The sequence below is a fragment of the Mobula hypostoma genome, chromosome 6 (assembly GCF_963921235.1).
Source record: "Mobula hypostoma chromosome 6, sMobHyp1.1, whole genome shotgun sequence".
NCBI classification, from domain to species: domain Eukaryota; kingdom Metazoa; phylum Chordata; class Chondrichthyes; order Myliobatiformes; family Myliobatidae; genus Mobula; species Mobula hypostoma.
The window spans coordinates 94,175,828-94,192,995 of record NC_086102.1 but is presented as its reverse complement, the minus strand read 5'-3'; the positions used below and the strand labels follow the sequence as shown (position 1 = coordinate 94,192,995).

The 17,168-nt window shown below is 41.5% G+C and overlaps 1 protein-coding gene across 3 annotated transcripts in view; it reads left to right on the top strand.

The window, feature by feature from the left end:
* Window positions 1–14,566, top strand: part of pcid2 (PCI domain containing 2) — a 71,853-nt gene extending 57,287 nt beyond the window's left edge. For all 3 annotated transcript variants that reach the window (XM_063051248.1, XM_063051246.1, XM_063051247.1), the window contains 3 exons: window positions 1,748–1,873; window positions 1,994–2,117; window positions 10,343–14,566. In XM_063051248.1, the coding sequence (XP_062907318.1) occupies window positions 1,748–1,873; window positions 1,994–2,117; window positions 10,343–10,432 (340 nt within the window). In that variant the 3' untranslated portion in view covers window positions 10,433–14,566. The remainder of the gene's footprint in view (window positions 1–1,747; window positions 1,874–1,993; window positions 2,118–10,342) is intronic.
* The last annotated feature ends 2,602 nt before the right edge of the window (window positions 14,567–17,168 follow it).

Sequence of the window (17,168 nt, the reverse complement as noted above, 5' to 3'; positions counted from 1 at the left end):
GCACCGAATTCATGTGAGTTCACATCACAGGTGACCTCACCTAGTCCTTTAATATCACCTACCTGAACAAGAAGGCACAGCAGCGCTTCTTCTTCCTAAAGAGATTGTGGCAAGCAAGGCTCTCCCCTCACACCCCCCACCACCTTATAACTGCATTTTACAGGAGCACCGCTGAGAGCATCCTGACAAGTTGCATCTCCATCTGGAATGGGAGTAGTCGAGCATCGGACCAGACGTCCCTACAAAGGACTGTGAGAGCAGCTGAGAGGTCATTTATCAGGAGCACTGCGTACAAAGGGCTCTTAGTCTTATTAAGGATCCCACCTATCCATCCACCATCCTCTTTGACTTTCTACCATCAGGCAGAGGGCTACAATGCATTAAAAACAAGAACAGTCCGGATGAGAAACAGTTTCTTCCCCCAGGCATTAGGCTTCTGAACTCCCTGCCGCATCATAGTTGAAGTGTCACCAGTTAATCTGTTCTGTGACTTTAATATTTAATATTAATGCACTTTCATTTGTTATTTATGTGTGATTCATCTGTAGATTTTATCCTTTCCTTTGTAAGTTATCGTGTGTTATGTATACCACCCTGCTTCGGAGAAACATTGTCTTGTTTCTATATACATTATATGGTTATATATGTTGTATACATGTATAAAGTTAAATGACAATAAATTTGAATTGACTTGACTTGAAGAGAGGAAATTATAGGCCAGTTAGCCTAACATCGATTGTTAAGGATGAAGTTTTGCGGTACTTGGAGGTATGTGATAAATAGTCGCCGCTTCAGACCAAAACCTTTCAGTTCCTGGTTTCTTTGCTATTCCAGTGCTGATGAAGGGTTATGGTCTGAAATGTCAAATGTTTATTGCCTTTTGTAGATGGTTCCTGATCTGATGGTCTTAGCATTGTCTATAATGATCCCACCACCAGTGATCCTTAATATACAGGTGTCCGCCTGACCCCAAAACCAGGCAACATTTTTACTGACCACCATTCTTCAGGTGCCAACTCTCTCCTTTTCAAAACCACGTCCCAAGGTGATTGCCTCTTAACCTACTGGATCACTTTGATTAAAATCTTTAATTGAAACTTACTAGCACTTCTCTGGCCAAGATCCTAATTAGATCCTACTTTGATGCCCTTCTGTCCTGAATCTTAGTGAACTACAGGCGAAGAGCTGTGAGATTAGCAGGTAGGGAAAAGGACTTGTGGCAAGTGCTGATGTTAGCTGTTTTAATATTCCCAATATTTGGAATAAATTTCAGGTCCTCCAGTGCTGTTGGATAGGTAGCATGGCAAATTGAAGACAGCAGAGGGTTCTGGAGAAAGATATCAGGGTACATGTAGAACACAATGAGCTTTTCAATCATATCAAAGAGAGCTGAGGTGTTTGGTGGAATGGAGGTTAAAGATGGATCTTTGGACAGAGATGGGAGTAGGGTGGGGAAGGAGGAACCTATTGCAGGATCTTCCGAAATACAGCTGGATGCATAGGAATAGAACCAAACAAGTGCAGCCTAAAGCATTCATCTAGTGGAGGAAAGACTCTGAAGGAAAATGGTATGATCAGTCATGTTAAAGGTTGTGGATGTGTAAAAGAATGAATGATGGGGGGAGGGGTTGGAGATGAGGAGGCACAGGGTCAGGGATGAACAGGTGCATGGATTGAGAAAAACTAACATATCCAATTTTGGACTGCATTGGCCACGTTTTGAACTTGTCTTGTTTTTTTTAATTAGTGAAGGGAACCTTCTGCTCCTGAATGAAGCTTTGTCAAAACATGAAGCTTTCTTCATTCGCTGTGGAATCTTTCTGATACTTGAAAAACTAAAGATAATCACATACAGAAACCTTTTCAAGAAAGTGTAAGTGCTGAACACACAATGTATCATGCAGTATTCACTGTCAGCATTCAGTATGTAATTATTTAAGGCCACACATTATGTTTGGGGATTAAACTGCAATTTAACTTGTTTTTTTTTCAGGTATTTATTACTTCGAACACATCAACTGCCACTTGATGCTTTCCTGGTTGCTCTTAAATTCATGCAAGTGGAGGACGTTGATATCGATGAAGTCCAGTGTATTTTAGCAAACCTCATCTACATGGTATGTATTAGGTCATCCTTAAGGTTGAACATCAGTTCTGAACTGGTGAAAGGAAACAAGATGACAAGTTTAACAAACTAACTGAGCAGAGATTGTGTAACCTATTCGAAGAGCTGGGAAAACTATAATGGGCTAAAAAGCCTTCTATGTTGTATTATTCTTGTAGTAATTGTAGATGCCTAAAGGTCATATTTTCTAATGTATTTACTAGTTGTTAAGGTAGATGGGATATCCCAATTCATGTCAAATCAAGGGTTTAGGATCCAGTCATTGCACACTAGTATAACTTACCTATAGTCTGGTAGCTTCAGTATCATCTCAGTCTCCCACTGGACCCTGTTGCTCTGATTAGAACCAGCTATCTTTATTTACCCACTTTCCAGTGCACAAACCTGTGAAGGCTCCACCTTGGAAAGACAGTGATCTGGGATGATAAAGTGGAGACTGCGAGAAGAAAGGAGGCATGTTGGGTCTAATAGTTAACATTAGAAATACAAGTGTAATGTATCCAAAAGTAATAGTAATGTAAACAGTTGCATAGCTGTTGGCACGACTCTGTTATAGCTCAGAGCACTGGAGTTCAACTTCAGTGTTTGTATGTAAGGAGTTTGTACATCCTCTTTGTGAATTCATGGGTTTCTTCCAGGTGCTCCGGTTTCCTCCCATATTACAAAGGTGTACTGGTTAGCAGGCTAATTGGTCATTGTAAATTGTCCTGTGATTAGGCTCGGGTGAAATAGGTTGGTTGCTGGATAACAAGGCTCATTGAGCCAGATGGGCTTGTCCGCACTGTCTCTCTAAGTAAATAAATACAAACCCCGTTTCCAGAAAAGTTGGGATATTTTCCAAACTGCAATAAAAACAAAAATCTGCGATATGTTAATTCACGTGAACTTTTATTTAACTGACAAAAGTACAAAGAAAAGATTTTAAATAGTTTTACTGACCAACTTAATTGTATTTTGTAAACATACACAAATTTAGAATTTGATGGCTGCAATACACTCAACAAAAGTTGGGACAGAGGCATGTTTACCATTGTGTTACATCACCTTTCCTTTTAATAACACTTTTTAGTCGTTTTGGAACTGAGGATACTAATTGTAGTAGATTTGCAATTGGAAATTTTGTCCATTCTTGCTTGATGTAAGACTTCAGTTGCTCAACAGTCCGTGGTCTCCGTTGTCTGATTCTCCTCTTCATGATGCGCCATACATTTTCAATAGGAGATAGATCTGGACTGGCAGCAGGTCAGTCAAGCACACGCACTCTGTGTCTACTAAGCCACGCTGGTGTAGCCCATGCAGAATGTGGTCTGGCATTGTCCTGCTGAAATAAGCATGGATGTCCCGGGAAGAGACGTCGCCTTGATGGCAACATATGTCTCTCTAAAATACTAATATACTAATATACACCACAGAGTCAATGGTACCTTCACATACATGCAACTCACCCTTGCTGTGGGCACTGATGCACCCCCATACCATCACAGATGCTGGCTTTTGCACCTTTCGCTGATAACAATCTGGATGGTCGTTTTCATCTTTGGCACAGAGAACTCGACGCCCGTTTTTTCCGAAAACTAGCTGAAATGTGGACTCATCTAACCACAGCACACAGTTCCACAGTCTTTCGGTCCATTTGAGATGAGCTCGGGCCCAGAGAACTCGCCAGCGTTTCTGCATAGAGTTGATGTATGGCTTCCTCCTTGCGTAATACAGTTTCAAGTTGCATTTCTGGATGCAGCAACGACTGTGTTGAATGACAATGGTTTTCTGAAGTAGTCCTGGTCTTGCGTTGAGAAATGTTCCTTTTGAACTGACTAACAATTCTCTCACGAATTTTGGCACAAAGGGGTGAGCCACGACCCATCCTTGCTTGCAAAGACTGAGCCTTTAATGGACGCTACTTTTATACCCAGTCATGATACTTCACCTGCTACCAATTAGCCTGCTTGATGTGGAGTCTTCCAAACCGGTGTTACTTGAATATTCTGTGCTCTTTTCAATCATACTTTAACTCTGTCCCAACTTTTGTTGAGTGTGTTGCAGCCATCAAATTCTAAATTTGTGTATATTTACAAAATACAATTAAGTTGGTCAGTAAAACTATTGAAAATCTTTTCTTTGCACTTTTGTCCGTTAAATAAAGGTTCACGTGAATTAACATATCACAGATTTTTGTTTTTATTGCATTTTGGAAAATATCCCAACTTCTCTGGAAATGGGGTTTGTACAAATTTGATCGAAAGGGAGGATCAAAGTCTGCAAACCAGCAAGTAAGTAAAAAGTTGGCAGATCAAATGAAGAAGAAAAACGTGCTCATTAAATGATGGGAATTGAGTAAAAACTTGCTCATTATTAGGTGAGAAGTAAGTATGCTGGTACAGCAGGTGGTGAAGAAGACATGGCATTGCTGACTTTATTGTAAAAGAAGTGGAATACAAAGGTTAAGGAGTCTTGCTGAATAGTGAGGCCATATTTGGAGCCTTCTGCAATTTTGGTCTCTATACCTTAAAGGCCATAATTTGAAATGAGTATAGCAAAGGTTGTTTCTTGGAATGTGGGGGAATTGTACTGTGAAGAATGATTGAGTAAATTTAACATATTTAACTAGAGTTAGATGGTGATCTCATTAAAAGTACACAATTTTGAGCCACTTTGGTAGGTTCTATGAAGCTGTTTTTTCTAGTTGGAAAATAGAACTAGAGATATAGTCTCAAGACAGGGTTAGTCATTTAAGATGGATGGTAAAAAGGAAAAGCTTTTTTACAGAGGATTATTAGTCATTGGAGTACAATTTGGGTGACTATACAGGTGTCCCCCGCTTTTCGAACGTTCGCTTTATGAAACCTCACTGTTACGAAAGACCTACATTAGTACCCTATTTTCACTTTCAGAAGGTGTTTTCACTGTTACAAAAAAAAATTCAGCGCGCGATAAAAGGCAGCATGCCCTGAGCAGCCGCTCTCCCCCGGATTCGGAACTGCTTTGCTTTAACACGTGCCTGCGAGCATTTGCTTTAACACGTGCCTGTGAGCAGCCGTTTGCAAGATGAGTTCTATGGTATCGGAAAAGCCTGAAAGAGCTCGTAAGGGTGTTGCCCTTACAGTAAAACTAGACATAATTAAGTGTTTTGATCGTGGTGAACGAAGTAAGGACAACGTGAGTTTGGCTTGTGGAAGCTGACGAACATGATGTTGAAGAGGTTTTGGCATCCCATCACCAAGAACTGACAGATGAAGAGCTGATGCAATTGGAAGAAAAAAGGATAACAATTGAAACCGAATGAGTAATGATAAAGTACGACTTTAATTTTGAAAAGGTACGTCAGTTTAGGGGATATTTTCAGGATGGTTTGAGTCCTTATTAAAGGACTGTGTGATAGAAAAATGTTGAGGCTCAGCAGTCAAGCAAGCCTTCCACATCAGCCACAGCAGACGACAAACCTCGACCTTCGACATCGAGACGGGCAGAGATAGAAGAAGATGAGTTGCCTGCCCTAATGGAAACAGGCAACAAGATGACACCCCAGTATCCCACCACCCCAACCCCCAGCCCACGGACAGATACCGATTTGCGGAGAATGCAAAGGTAGCCGGGACGCACATAGCACATCTTTAAGAAAAAAGCAGAAATAAACATGCTAATTAATTAGGTGCCACCAACACGTAATTGTCGGCCCAGATCAGAGACGACGCAATCAGAAATCGGCACTGATCTGGGCTGACAATTACGAGCAGCACCTAATTAATTAGCATGTTTGTTTTGGCTTTTTTTCTTGAAGATGTGCTGTGTACCTCCCGGCTACCGCTGGACCCTTGCGTTCTTCACGGCAATGTATTGCTCAGCGGCCTGGAGGATGGGGGCCCACTGCACCACCCCAGCCTGCAACGACTCAGTCTAACACACCATCATCAGTGTGCTCGCTGTCTTCCCGATTCCCGTAAGTGATACTACCTCGTACATACATTGTTTCTACTTTATATAGGCTGTGTATTTTTACATGTTATTTGGTATGATTTGGCAGCTTCATAGTTTAAAGATTACCGGAGAGCGCTTGCGCCGTGTTTTTGTCAACAGCGCTTGCGTGAGATTTTCTGCCAATGGCTCTTGCGTGAGATTTTCGCTATGGAGATCTGTGCCGGCAATGATTGTGGAAAAGTATTTCTACTTTATATAGGCTGTGTATTTATCATATCATTCCTGCTTTTACTATATGTTACTGTTATTTTTGGTTTTATGTGTTATTTGGCACGGTTTGTTAGGTTATTTTTGGGTCTGCGAACCTTCACGAAATTTTCCCATATAAATAAACGGTAATTGCTTCTTCGCTTTACGACCTTTCGGCTTACGAACTGTTTCATAGGAATGCTCTACCTTCAGATGGCGGGGGAAACCTGTATTTGGTCATTGGGTATGCTTGAGGCTCCGACAGATAAATGTTGGATATTGAGAGGTGTTCCTGTTTAATGTTGGTGCTTTGAATGTAGAATCCAAGTGCCATGTGGCCAGCTCTTGTTTCTGTGTCTCAGTAGATGGTGAATCACACTTGGTTGATATTGTCATGTTTTGTTGAAGGCTGCATTTGTGTGCTGCTCTAGGTTAGCAATTAATGAATTCGGTATTCCTAGCTTTATCCCGTATTTGTCTTTCTGTATATCGAACTTAAAACAAGTTGTAATTTGTTTCTGAAATGCCTTCTCACTTATACTCCCTACACTTGCCCAATACTGACCATTTCCTAGGGAGTCTAACTGTAGACTGGCTCAAAAAACTCTGTCATTCACATTAATGTACTGGACAAGTCCCTTCCAATTACCCTCATACTTTTACACTTCCTCTGTGATTTGTCAACACAATTTCTCATTTACAGTGCCTTTTAAGAGTATTCAGCCCCTGACCCTCTGTTCACATAAGAGTACTACAACCAGGGATTTTGATCAATTTAACTGAGAAATTTGATTTGTGAATCACATGCTCCTTTTTCGCAGTAGAACCCAAAAACAGGGAAAATTGTAAAGCATGAAAAACTAAAAATTCAAAAACGGAGACATCAGCAATTCAAAAGTATTCATCCCCCTTTGCTTAGTACTTAGTAGAACCACCTCTCGTAGCTATTACTGCTGGTAGTTTTTTTGGATAAGTTCTTTATTAGCTTTGCACAACATGATGGAGCAAAATTTGCTTAATCCTCCTTGCAAAACTGCTCAAGCTATGTCAGGATATTTGGGGAGCAGCAGTGGACAGCAATCTTGAAGTCTTGCCAGAAATGTTCAATTACGCTAAGGTCAAAACTCTTGAGGTCTTGCCACCAAAGGACACTAATTTTCTTCATTTGAAGCTACTCCATGGTTGGCCTGGGAGTGTGATTTGTGTTGTCCTGCTGAAAGACAAACTTCCTCAGTTTAAGCTTTCTGGCAGAGGCTAGCAGGTTTAAATCCAGGATCTCTCAGTGTTTAGCAGCATTCATCTTCACATCAATCCTGACAAGATTATCAGTCCCTGATGCTGAAAAGCATCCCCTTAGCATGAAGCTACCCCCACCAGTAGGGATGGTGTTACCTGGCTGATGTGCAGTATTAGCGGCACACATACCACTTAGTGTTGAAGCTAAAAGTACCACTTTTCTTATCCAACCACAAGACCTTCTCCCACAACTTTACTGTATCTTCTAAGTGATGCTTTGCAAACTCTTTACGAACAAAGATGTGCTTTTTTTTAGCCAGGGTTCTTCCTTGCCACTCTTCCATAAATATCCTTTTACGTCGTAGAGATTGATGAGCCATGACTTTCATCTCCAGTTACAGGCACTGACTTCTACAGCTAACTCAGAGTGACTGTTGGAATCACAGTAGCCTCTCTTACATTCTTCTCTGGCAACAGAGGTGGCAGTGTGGCTGTGGTTTTGTGTTTTTCCTACTTTTTCCCGATGGGCTGCACTGAGCTGCTAGTTATTTATGTTCAGTGCCTTTGAGATTGTCTTGCATCCTCCCTAAATTTGTGCTTCTCTAGTGTCTCCCTGACTTGTCTCGGATGCTCTTTTGTCTACATATTGGTTCAGTCTGTTTGAAATCTACCATGCTATTGGACCTTACAGAGAGACGGGTATTTATTCTTATGAAAACGGGTGATCCTCCAAATTTTCTGCATCAACAGATTTGGTGAGTTGGTAAGGTAATACTATATAGTGCACCTGAGGGGAGTTAGCGTAGTAATTACAAAGGCGATGAACACTTTTCAGCCTCACGATTTTCATTTTTAATTTTTAGTGAATTGTTGACAGGTTTTGGAATTTTTCTTTTGATTTGACATAATGCACAATGTTTTGTAGATTACATCAAAAATCCTACTTCAATATATTTTAAATTTAGAAAACAAGACAGTAAAATGTGAAAATAATTGTGGGAGCCGAATACTTTCTCAAGGCACTGTAATTAGTTCAGAAAATCCTACAATCTCACATTAAAAATTAACTATTAACTTAATTTCAACTGGGCTTGACAGTATAGAGCTCCCAATTTCTATCGCCCTCTGGTGGTTTGTAATTTCACTCTTGAGAGCCTGGCTCTAACTTCTGTGAGAGCCCAACTATTTACTCTGTAAATTCCAATTAATATCTTGAAATTAACAGTAAATCCACATCCTGACTTTCCAAGTTCCAGAGGTACATCGTAGTTCAAAAATCTCTCCATGTTATTGAACTCTTGAATCCATGTAGTACTTCAGTGAATCCATGTTATGATCTCTCCAAGAATAAGGTGCAGTATATTTTGTGTCACTTTAAGTACTTTGCAGTTCTGCTTCAGACACTGATGAAAATGCTGCTTGAGATTTTGAATTTAACAATTACCGGTGTTTATGATGGCATTTTCAACACACATGTTTAAAGACAGGAAGGAGTTGGTAGATGAGATTTTGTAATGTGTAACTGGTTTGTAATTTGTGTAAAGAGTTATTGAGGTAAGAATTATAACTATAACTTTATATCTATATTATAACTTAATGATGTCATTGGTCAATGCTAGTTAAGGCTCATTGGGTAATATTCCCTGATATTTTGACTCAAAATCTGGAGTGATCAGTATAGTATTGAAGGGATGTACTATTTCAAGGGTGTCTTTTGTCTAAGGTGTTAATTAAGCTCCACTGACCTCTCAGGTGGACATAAGAGATTAAATATTACCATTGGTTTAAATTAATTGAAAACACTGCCCAGGGTCCTGACCATTAATTCTCCCCAACAGCATTTAAGGTTATCAAGTCACATGCATCACTGTTTGAGGAAGCTTGCTGTGCATTTCATACATTACAGTAATCACCACACTTCAATAAGTATTTCATTGGGTGTGATGGACTTTGGGAGGTTCTGAGGTTATGAAAGGCAATACAGTGGATCCTGGTTAATGGGGAGACATTGGGACTAGTACATTTTTGGCCCAATTAAGCAGCTGCCCCAATGAGCAGAAGTTTTGTGGAAATAGTTAAAAAGGTGTTAAAAAAAAGACAAACTATCATTTAACTGAGTAGCAAATTATTTATTTAAATGAAATACAGAACCAATTAGAGCACGACCAACACTACTACAGTACTATGAAACTGTATTAGTTCCTAATAGTTATCAGTGGAGGAATTCATCCAACGTATGCTACTGTGTTCTTTTGATTGACAATAAATGAACAAAATCAGTGCAGTCACCTAGTGCAGATAATGAACTGTCTTCATACAATGCTTCAAGCAACACACATCAAAGTTGCTGGTGAACACAGCAGGCCACGCAGCATCTCTAGGAAGAGGGTTCATACAATGCTTTCAGTGATTGCAGCTTCCAAGTTTCAGTTTTCATGATTTTTCAAAATGATTGTCAATACCTTCAGATTTTTCATAGTTCCCAACTTGTTGAAGTAATGAAACTGTTTCATTTCCTGTCCTGGCAGTTTCTGGCATCTCCATACATGAATGTTTGAAACCGCAGTGAGCAAAACAATTCTGAATTGTAAAACTGCTTATTTCTCGCCAACTATCAGTGACAAAGTATCACTGCTTTTTGAATGTAAACACATGCAACTGATGCTATTTAAAAACTACTCCTTCTAAGCATGGTGTAGTGTCTAATGGCCACACATCTGCATGCAACTGACACTGTATATCATTACAACTCATTCACTGTCTGGTGAATGACTTAGAGTACTATTTGTGCGTTAACATGTTTGTTCTGTTTTACAGGGACACATTAAGGGTTACATCTCTCACCAACATCAGAAGCTTGTGGTCAGCAAACAGAACCCTTTCCCTTCTCTGTCCTCTGTGTGTTAGCTAACTGAGGCCAGACATTCATGTATTCTCATTCCCAGCAATTCCTGAACACATTGTGGTGGCTAGTGGTCGCATTACCAGCAGCTGAATTTAAAGCTGAGGATTCATAGACAGTGTTGGTTTTACATCTCCTGATACTGGCTTGAAGTAATTTTGTATGTCTCATTAAGGATGCAAGTATAAAGCAAAAGTATATTTTGTTACCATGTTAAGTGACACAGACGCTGTAATAAACTTTTTAAGTAAAGCATGGTTTTTGTTTTGCCTGGTCACAGATGAGTTTCAATTAAACTATTTCTAAAGGAGTACAGTAATAGCTAAAATATTTCAAATGATCAAATATTGACATTTGGTAACCCTGCTCCTTTATCTAGAACATAAATTCCAGAAGAGGGAAAACAGGAAGGCTAAAGGAAAGCATGAGGTTGCTCGGGCAGACGAGGTGAAGCAGAACCCCAAGGGTTTCTACAGATAAATTAAAAGCAAAAGGTTTCCAAAGGGACAAAAATGGTCCACTTAATCAATGTGGTAATCTGTGTGTAATGCCAAAAGAGATGGGCAGATCTTAGATGGATTTCTTGCATCTGTATTTACTTGGGACATGGACACAGAGTCTATAGAACTGAGGCAAAACAGCACTGAGGTCATGGACCATATATGAATTACTGAAGAGGCAAACTTGCTGTTTTGAGGCAAATTAGGGTGGATAAGTATGTAGGGCTGACAAGGTGTCACCTCAGACATTGTGGGGAGCCAGTGAAGAAAATGCAGGGACACTAGCACAGGTATTTAAAATGCCCTTAATTACAGGTGAGGTGCTGGAGGACTGGAGGACAACTAATGTTGTTCAATTGTTCAAGAAAAGCTCCAAGAATTAGCCGGGAATTTATAGACCAGTGAGACTTGAATCAGTAATTCCTAAATTATTGGAAGGTATTCTAAGTGTTACGTACCCCGTAACTGGGTTGCCAAACCAGCAGAAATGGATCACTCAGTTGGAGTCTGGATTACTAGATCTAAGAAAGTTTTATTAAAGAAACAAGCAACACAGTAATCAAAAGGATAATAAATGCAACAGTTCAGCAATGATAAACACACATGTGCACAGAATTAAGATAACAGGATCAATCAAGCTCTATCGTTGTCTAGGGGTAAATGACCAATTTCAAAGTGACACAAAGTCCAGTTCAATTTAATTCAGTTCGCAGTAATCGTTGCCATGGCGTTGGACAGTGTGGGGGGGAAGGAGAGAGAGAACAAGAACGAATGATCATTCAAAACGGCTTCCACACACAGACCTGCGATATTGCTCACAAGCAGCTTTCGGGCGAGTCCTTTGTGATGTCACCTGAGGTCACTGACTGTGACCCCTCCTCCAGATGTGGTCGATCCTCTGCAGTGAACCTGGCACCCAAGCAAGGGTGGACACACACGGGGTTCCCGCTGATCGTACCTTTCCACCCTGTGCGCCTATGGCTTGGTTCCACACCAGCCTTCCAAACGACTCCCACCGACTTGCAGGGGGGCACCGCTTCCAGGGTCTCGTTACCTCGTGGTGTCGTGTGTGCTGCCTTAGCGAGCCTGTCCCTTTTTATCCCCCTGCTGGGGTATCGCCTGTCCATCACTTCAAACAGTTCAGGGTTCAAAGGGGGGAGCCGCTCCAGACAGCTCTCTCTCCCGTCCCTTCATTACACATCTCCAAATGCTGCTCCATTGTCTTCATAATCTCTCTCTCTCCCGAAGACAGGTGGCAGACCAACTGCTGATCACACAGGACAGCTACCATCTATGTGTATTCTTGTCACATAAGAGACTGAGTATTTAAGTAGACGGGGCCTGATTAGGGATAATCAGCATGTCTTTGTGCATGGTAGGTCATGTTGTTCTATTTTTATGGAGTTTTTTGAGAAGATTACCAGGAAAATTGATGAAACAAAAGGCAGTGGAAGTTGTCTACATGGACTTTGACAAAGTCCTACTTGGTCAAGAAGGTTCAATTGTTTGGTATACATGTTGAGGTAGTAAATTGGATTTGACATCAGCTTTGCAGGAGAAGTCAATGATTACCTATCTGACCGGAGGCCTGTGACTAGTGGTGTGTCACTGGGATCGGTGCTAGGTATGTTGTTGTTTGTCATCTCCAGCATATCAATGATCTTGATGTAAACTGGCTCACCAAATTTGTAGCTGACACCAAGATTGGGAACGTAGTGGACAGTGAGGAAGGTTATCAAAGCTTGCAGAGGGATCTGGACCAGCTGGAGAAATGGGCTGAAAAATTGCAAATGGAATTTAATGCAGATAAGTGCAAGGTGTTGTACTTCAGTGGGATCAACCGGGGTAGGCCTTACCCAGTGAACAGTTCGGGCACTGAGGAATGCAAAGCGATCTGGGAATCCTGGCCCATCATTCATTGACAGTGATGGTACCGATAGATAGGTTTGTAAAGAGAGCTTTATAAGTCAGAAGTACTGAGTAGTGGAGTTGGGACATCATGTTGAAGTTGCAGGAGACGTTGGTGAGACCAAATTTGCAGTATTGTTTGCATTTCTGGTCACCTGCTTACAGAAAAGATATCAATAAGACAAAGAGTGCAGAGAAAATTCACAAGGATGTTACTGCAATTGGAGAATCTGAATTATAGGGAAAGTTGAATAGGTTAGAACTTTCTCCGATGCCCCAGGGAATAATAAGTCAGGATCTCATAAAATTATGAGGGGTACAGATAGGCTTAATGCAGCAGGCTTTTTCCACTGAGATTGGGTGAAACTAGAACTAAATGTCATGGGTTGAGGATGAAGTGTGAAATTATTAAGGGAAACTTGAGGGGGAACTTCTTCACTCAGGGAGGTGGGAGTGTGGAATGAGCTGCCAGAGGAAGTGGTGCATGGGGGTTCAATTTCAATCTTTAAGAGAAGCTTGTGCAAGTACATGGACTGGAGGGGTATGGAGGGCTCTGTTCTAGGTGCAGGTCAATAGGACTGTGCAGAATAACAGTTTGGCCCTTTGCTGTGATCTTGTACTCTGACTCTATAATTCATACAAAATGGGCTGTGAACTTTGGTTAAATTTCCCTTTATGACCAATCCATTGTCTCCTCACTTAACTTGCATTACTATGCTCAAACATTATTCACTAAGCAGCTGGAGTAATGATTGTGTGTAAGTGCAAGAGACTTGATGTTTCTAAAGGTGCACGGTATCTAAATCCCAGCTGATCTGTATGTACACCTCTCACAGTTCAAGTGACATTTGGATGGAGGCATCTGCCCAACTGTAATGTATCTCTGAAAAGTAACTTTATGTCAAAAGTTGTATTATATTTGCCAGTGCAGCTATTCAAACCTGACAGCCAATGCAAAAGAATCTTAAAAGCAAATTGCATCCCGGAAATGGGGACACCTGGAATGGTTACATTGGAATTGAAGTTTACCATGGAACCAACTACATCTAATGGATCACCACAGTATCTACTCTAGCTTTTCAGCATGTGGGTACTTCCTTCAAATTAAACTTGTAAAAAATGTTTTAAATCTTCTGAATACAATCCTTCTAATGTACCAAGGAAGTGAATACAGGTCCTCCCTAGTTTACAAACACCTAACTAACATGTAGCCTGTACATGTGTTCCAGCAGAATGGACTTGCGAGCTGCAGGCATCTTCTGCTGTGTAGGCACTCTGTTCACAGCACATTTCTGACTTGGGAACTGTTTGGGTTACGATCAGTTCACAGGAAGAGAACCTTACTGTATCATGAAGAGGACCTGCTGTAGCAGTTCTTTTGTTTATCTACAATCATTTCAGTTCATCAGAATCTGGTTAGGCAGTCGTCAGTCCATTATCCAAAAGATTTAATAAAGTGCACTAAGAGTTTTAAAATAGTACCCAATATTTTTGAAAACAAAATTTAAGTTATTCCAAAGCTGACCAATTTCGATGCCTTATGGAAGTTTTCATATTTAGATATAAGCAAAATGAGTCTGAGCAGAGGCTGAATGTAGAAGTTCTTTAGAAATGGCATGATGTTTGTTACTGGACATTGAATGGACATCTTGTGCCCGGATGTTGAGTGGAAACTCTGTATAATTGAAGAAAATGTTATCTGCTTATTCTTGAAAATTAAAAAAAAGTTGCATCGCTTGCTCACCTGTTTCATTTGTGGAACTTTATGGAGAAATGCAAAAGGATATTACATTAAAGTATTATTTCTTCAAAAGTCACTTCAAAGCATTATATCGTGAAATGAGTGTAAATTAATGTTTCAGTTGAACATTTATAATGAAATAAATTTTTATTGCAGTTTAACAAGCACAACATGCTGGAGGAACTCAGCAGTCTAGGCAGCATCTAGGAAAAGAGTACGGGCAGCATTTCAGCAGGATTGCAGAAAAAACGCTGAGTAGATTTGAGGTGTTGGGGGGAGAGGAGAGAACCACACAAGGTAGCAGGTGAAACCTGAAGGGGGAGGGGATGAAGCAAAGAGCTGGAAATAAATTGATAAGAGACAGAAAGCCATGGAAGAAGGAAAAGGGGGAGGAGCAGCAGAGGGAGGCGATGGGCAGGCAAGGAGATATTAGAGCATTGTATTTTTTTCAAAAGTCACTTTAAAGCATTATGTCATGAAATTAGTGTAAATTGATGTTTCCGTTGAAAATTTATAATAAAATAAATGTTTATTGCAGTTTAACATAAGAGCATAAGAAATAGGAGCAGGAGTAGGCTATCCGGCCCATCAAGCTTGCTCCACAATTCAATAAGATCATGGCTGATCTGGCCATAGACTCATCGCCACCTACCTGCCTTTTCCCCATAACCTTTAAATCCCCTTCTATGCAAAAATCTATCCAACCTTAACACACGCAAAATGCTCGAGGAACTCAGCAGGCCAGGCAGTATCTAGGAAAAGAGTGCAGTGGACATTTTGGCAGGAATAGAGAAAAAAGCTGACGAGTAGATTTAGAAGGTGTGTGGGGGGGGGGGGGAGCACCAGAGGGAGGCAATGGGCAGACAAGGAGATAAGGTGAGAAGAAAAAAAAAAGATGGGAAATGTTGAAGGAGAGGTGGGGTGGGGGGCATGACCAGAAGTTTGAGAAATTGATGCTTATGCCATCAGGTTGGAGGCTACCCAAACGGAATACAAGGTGTTGTTCCTCCAACACAAGTGTGGCCTCATCATGACAGTGGAAGAGGCCATGTATAGACATATCGGAATGGGAATAGGAAGTGGAATTAAGATGGATGGCCACTGGGAGATCCTGCTTTTTCAGGTGGAAGGAACATAGGTGCTCGGTGGAACGGTCTCCCAATCTATGTCAGGTCTCACTAATATACAGGAGGCCACACTGGGAGCACTAGACACAGTAAATGACCCCAACAGACTCACAGGTGAAGTGTTGCCTCACCTGGAAGGACCCTGTGGCCCTGAATTTCATGAGAGAGGAGATGTAGGGGCAGGTGAAGCACTTGTTCCGCTTGCAAGGAGAGGTGCCAGGAGGGAGAGCAGTATGGAGGGTCAAATGGAATCGGGAGTCAAGTAGGAAGCAATCCCTGTGGAAAGCAGAAAGTGCCGGGGGGGGGGGTGAGATGTGCTTAGTGGCGGGATCCCAGTTGAGGTGGCGGAAATTTCAGAGGATAATGTGCTGGACGTGGAGGCCGGTGGGGTGGTAGGTGAGGACAAGGGGAAACCTATCCCTGGTAGGGTGGTTGGAGGATGGGATAAGAGCAGGCGTGCGTAAAATGGAAGAGAGGCGGTTGAGGGCAGAGTTGATGGTGGAGGAAGGGAAGCCCATTCTTTGAAAAAGGAGGACATTTCCTTTGTTTTGGAATGAAAAGCCTCATCCTGAGAGCAGATGCAACGGAGACAGAGGAATTGAGAGAAGGGGTTGGTGTTTTTACAAATAACAGGGTGGGAAGAGGTGTAGAATCAAATCACAAACGAGAAGAAATCAGCAGATGCTGGAAATCCGAGCAACACAAAATGCTGGAGGAACTCAGCAGGCCAGGCAGCATCTATAGAAAGAAGTACAGTCGACATTTTGGGCCAAATCCCTTCAAAAGGACAACTGCTGGAAACGTCGATTTTTCCATTGATACTGCCTGGCCTGCTGAGTTCCTCCAGCATTTTGTGGGAAGAGGTATAGTCCAGGTAGCTGTGAGAGTCAGTGGGTTTATAATAGATATCAATGGATAAGCTGTCTCCAGGGATAGAGACAGATTGAGAAAGGGGAGGGAGGTTTCGGAAATGGACCAAGTAAGTTTGAAGGCAGGTTGAAAGTTAGAGGCAAAGTGGATGAAGTCAGCGAATTCAGCAAGGGTGCAGGAAGCACACTTCACCTGCGAGTTTGTGTTCAGTGCTCCCGGTGTAGCCTCCTGTATCGGTGAGACCTGTCATAGATTGGTAGACTGCTTTGCCAAGGATCTACGTTCCGTCTGCCTGAAAAAGTGGGATCTCCCAATGGCCACCCATTTTAATTCCACTTCCCATTCCCATATTCTGACAAGAGCTGTCCTTTGTTACTCAAATAACAAGCCATGGGTAATAAAGGACATTAAGGACATCCTGAACGCTAAAAAGAGGGTGTTTAGAGATGGAAATAGGGAGGAGCTGAGGGCCAAGATCAGGGAGGGTAAAGACAGGTACAGGAGGAAGCTTGAGTGGAAACTCCAGCAGAACAACATGAGAGCGGTCTGGAGGGGGATGAGGACCATCACTGGGTTCTGGCAAACTAGCAACAGA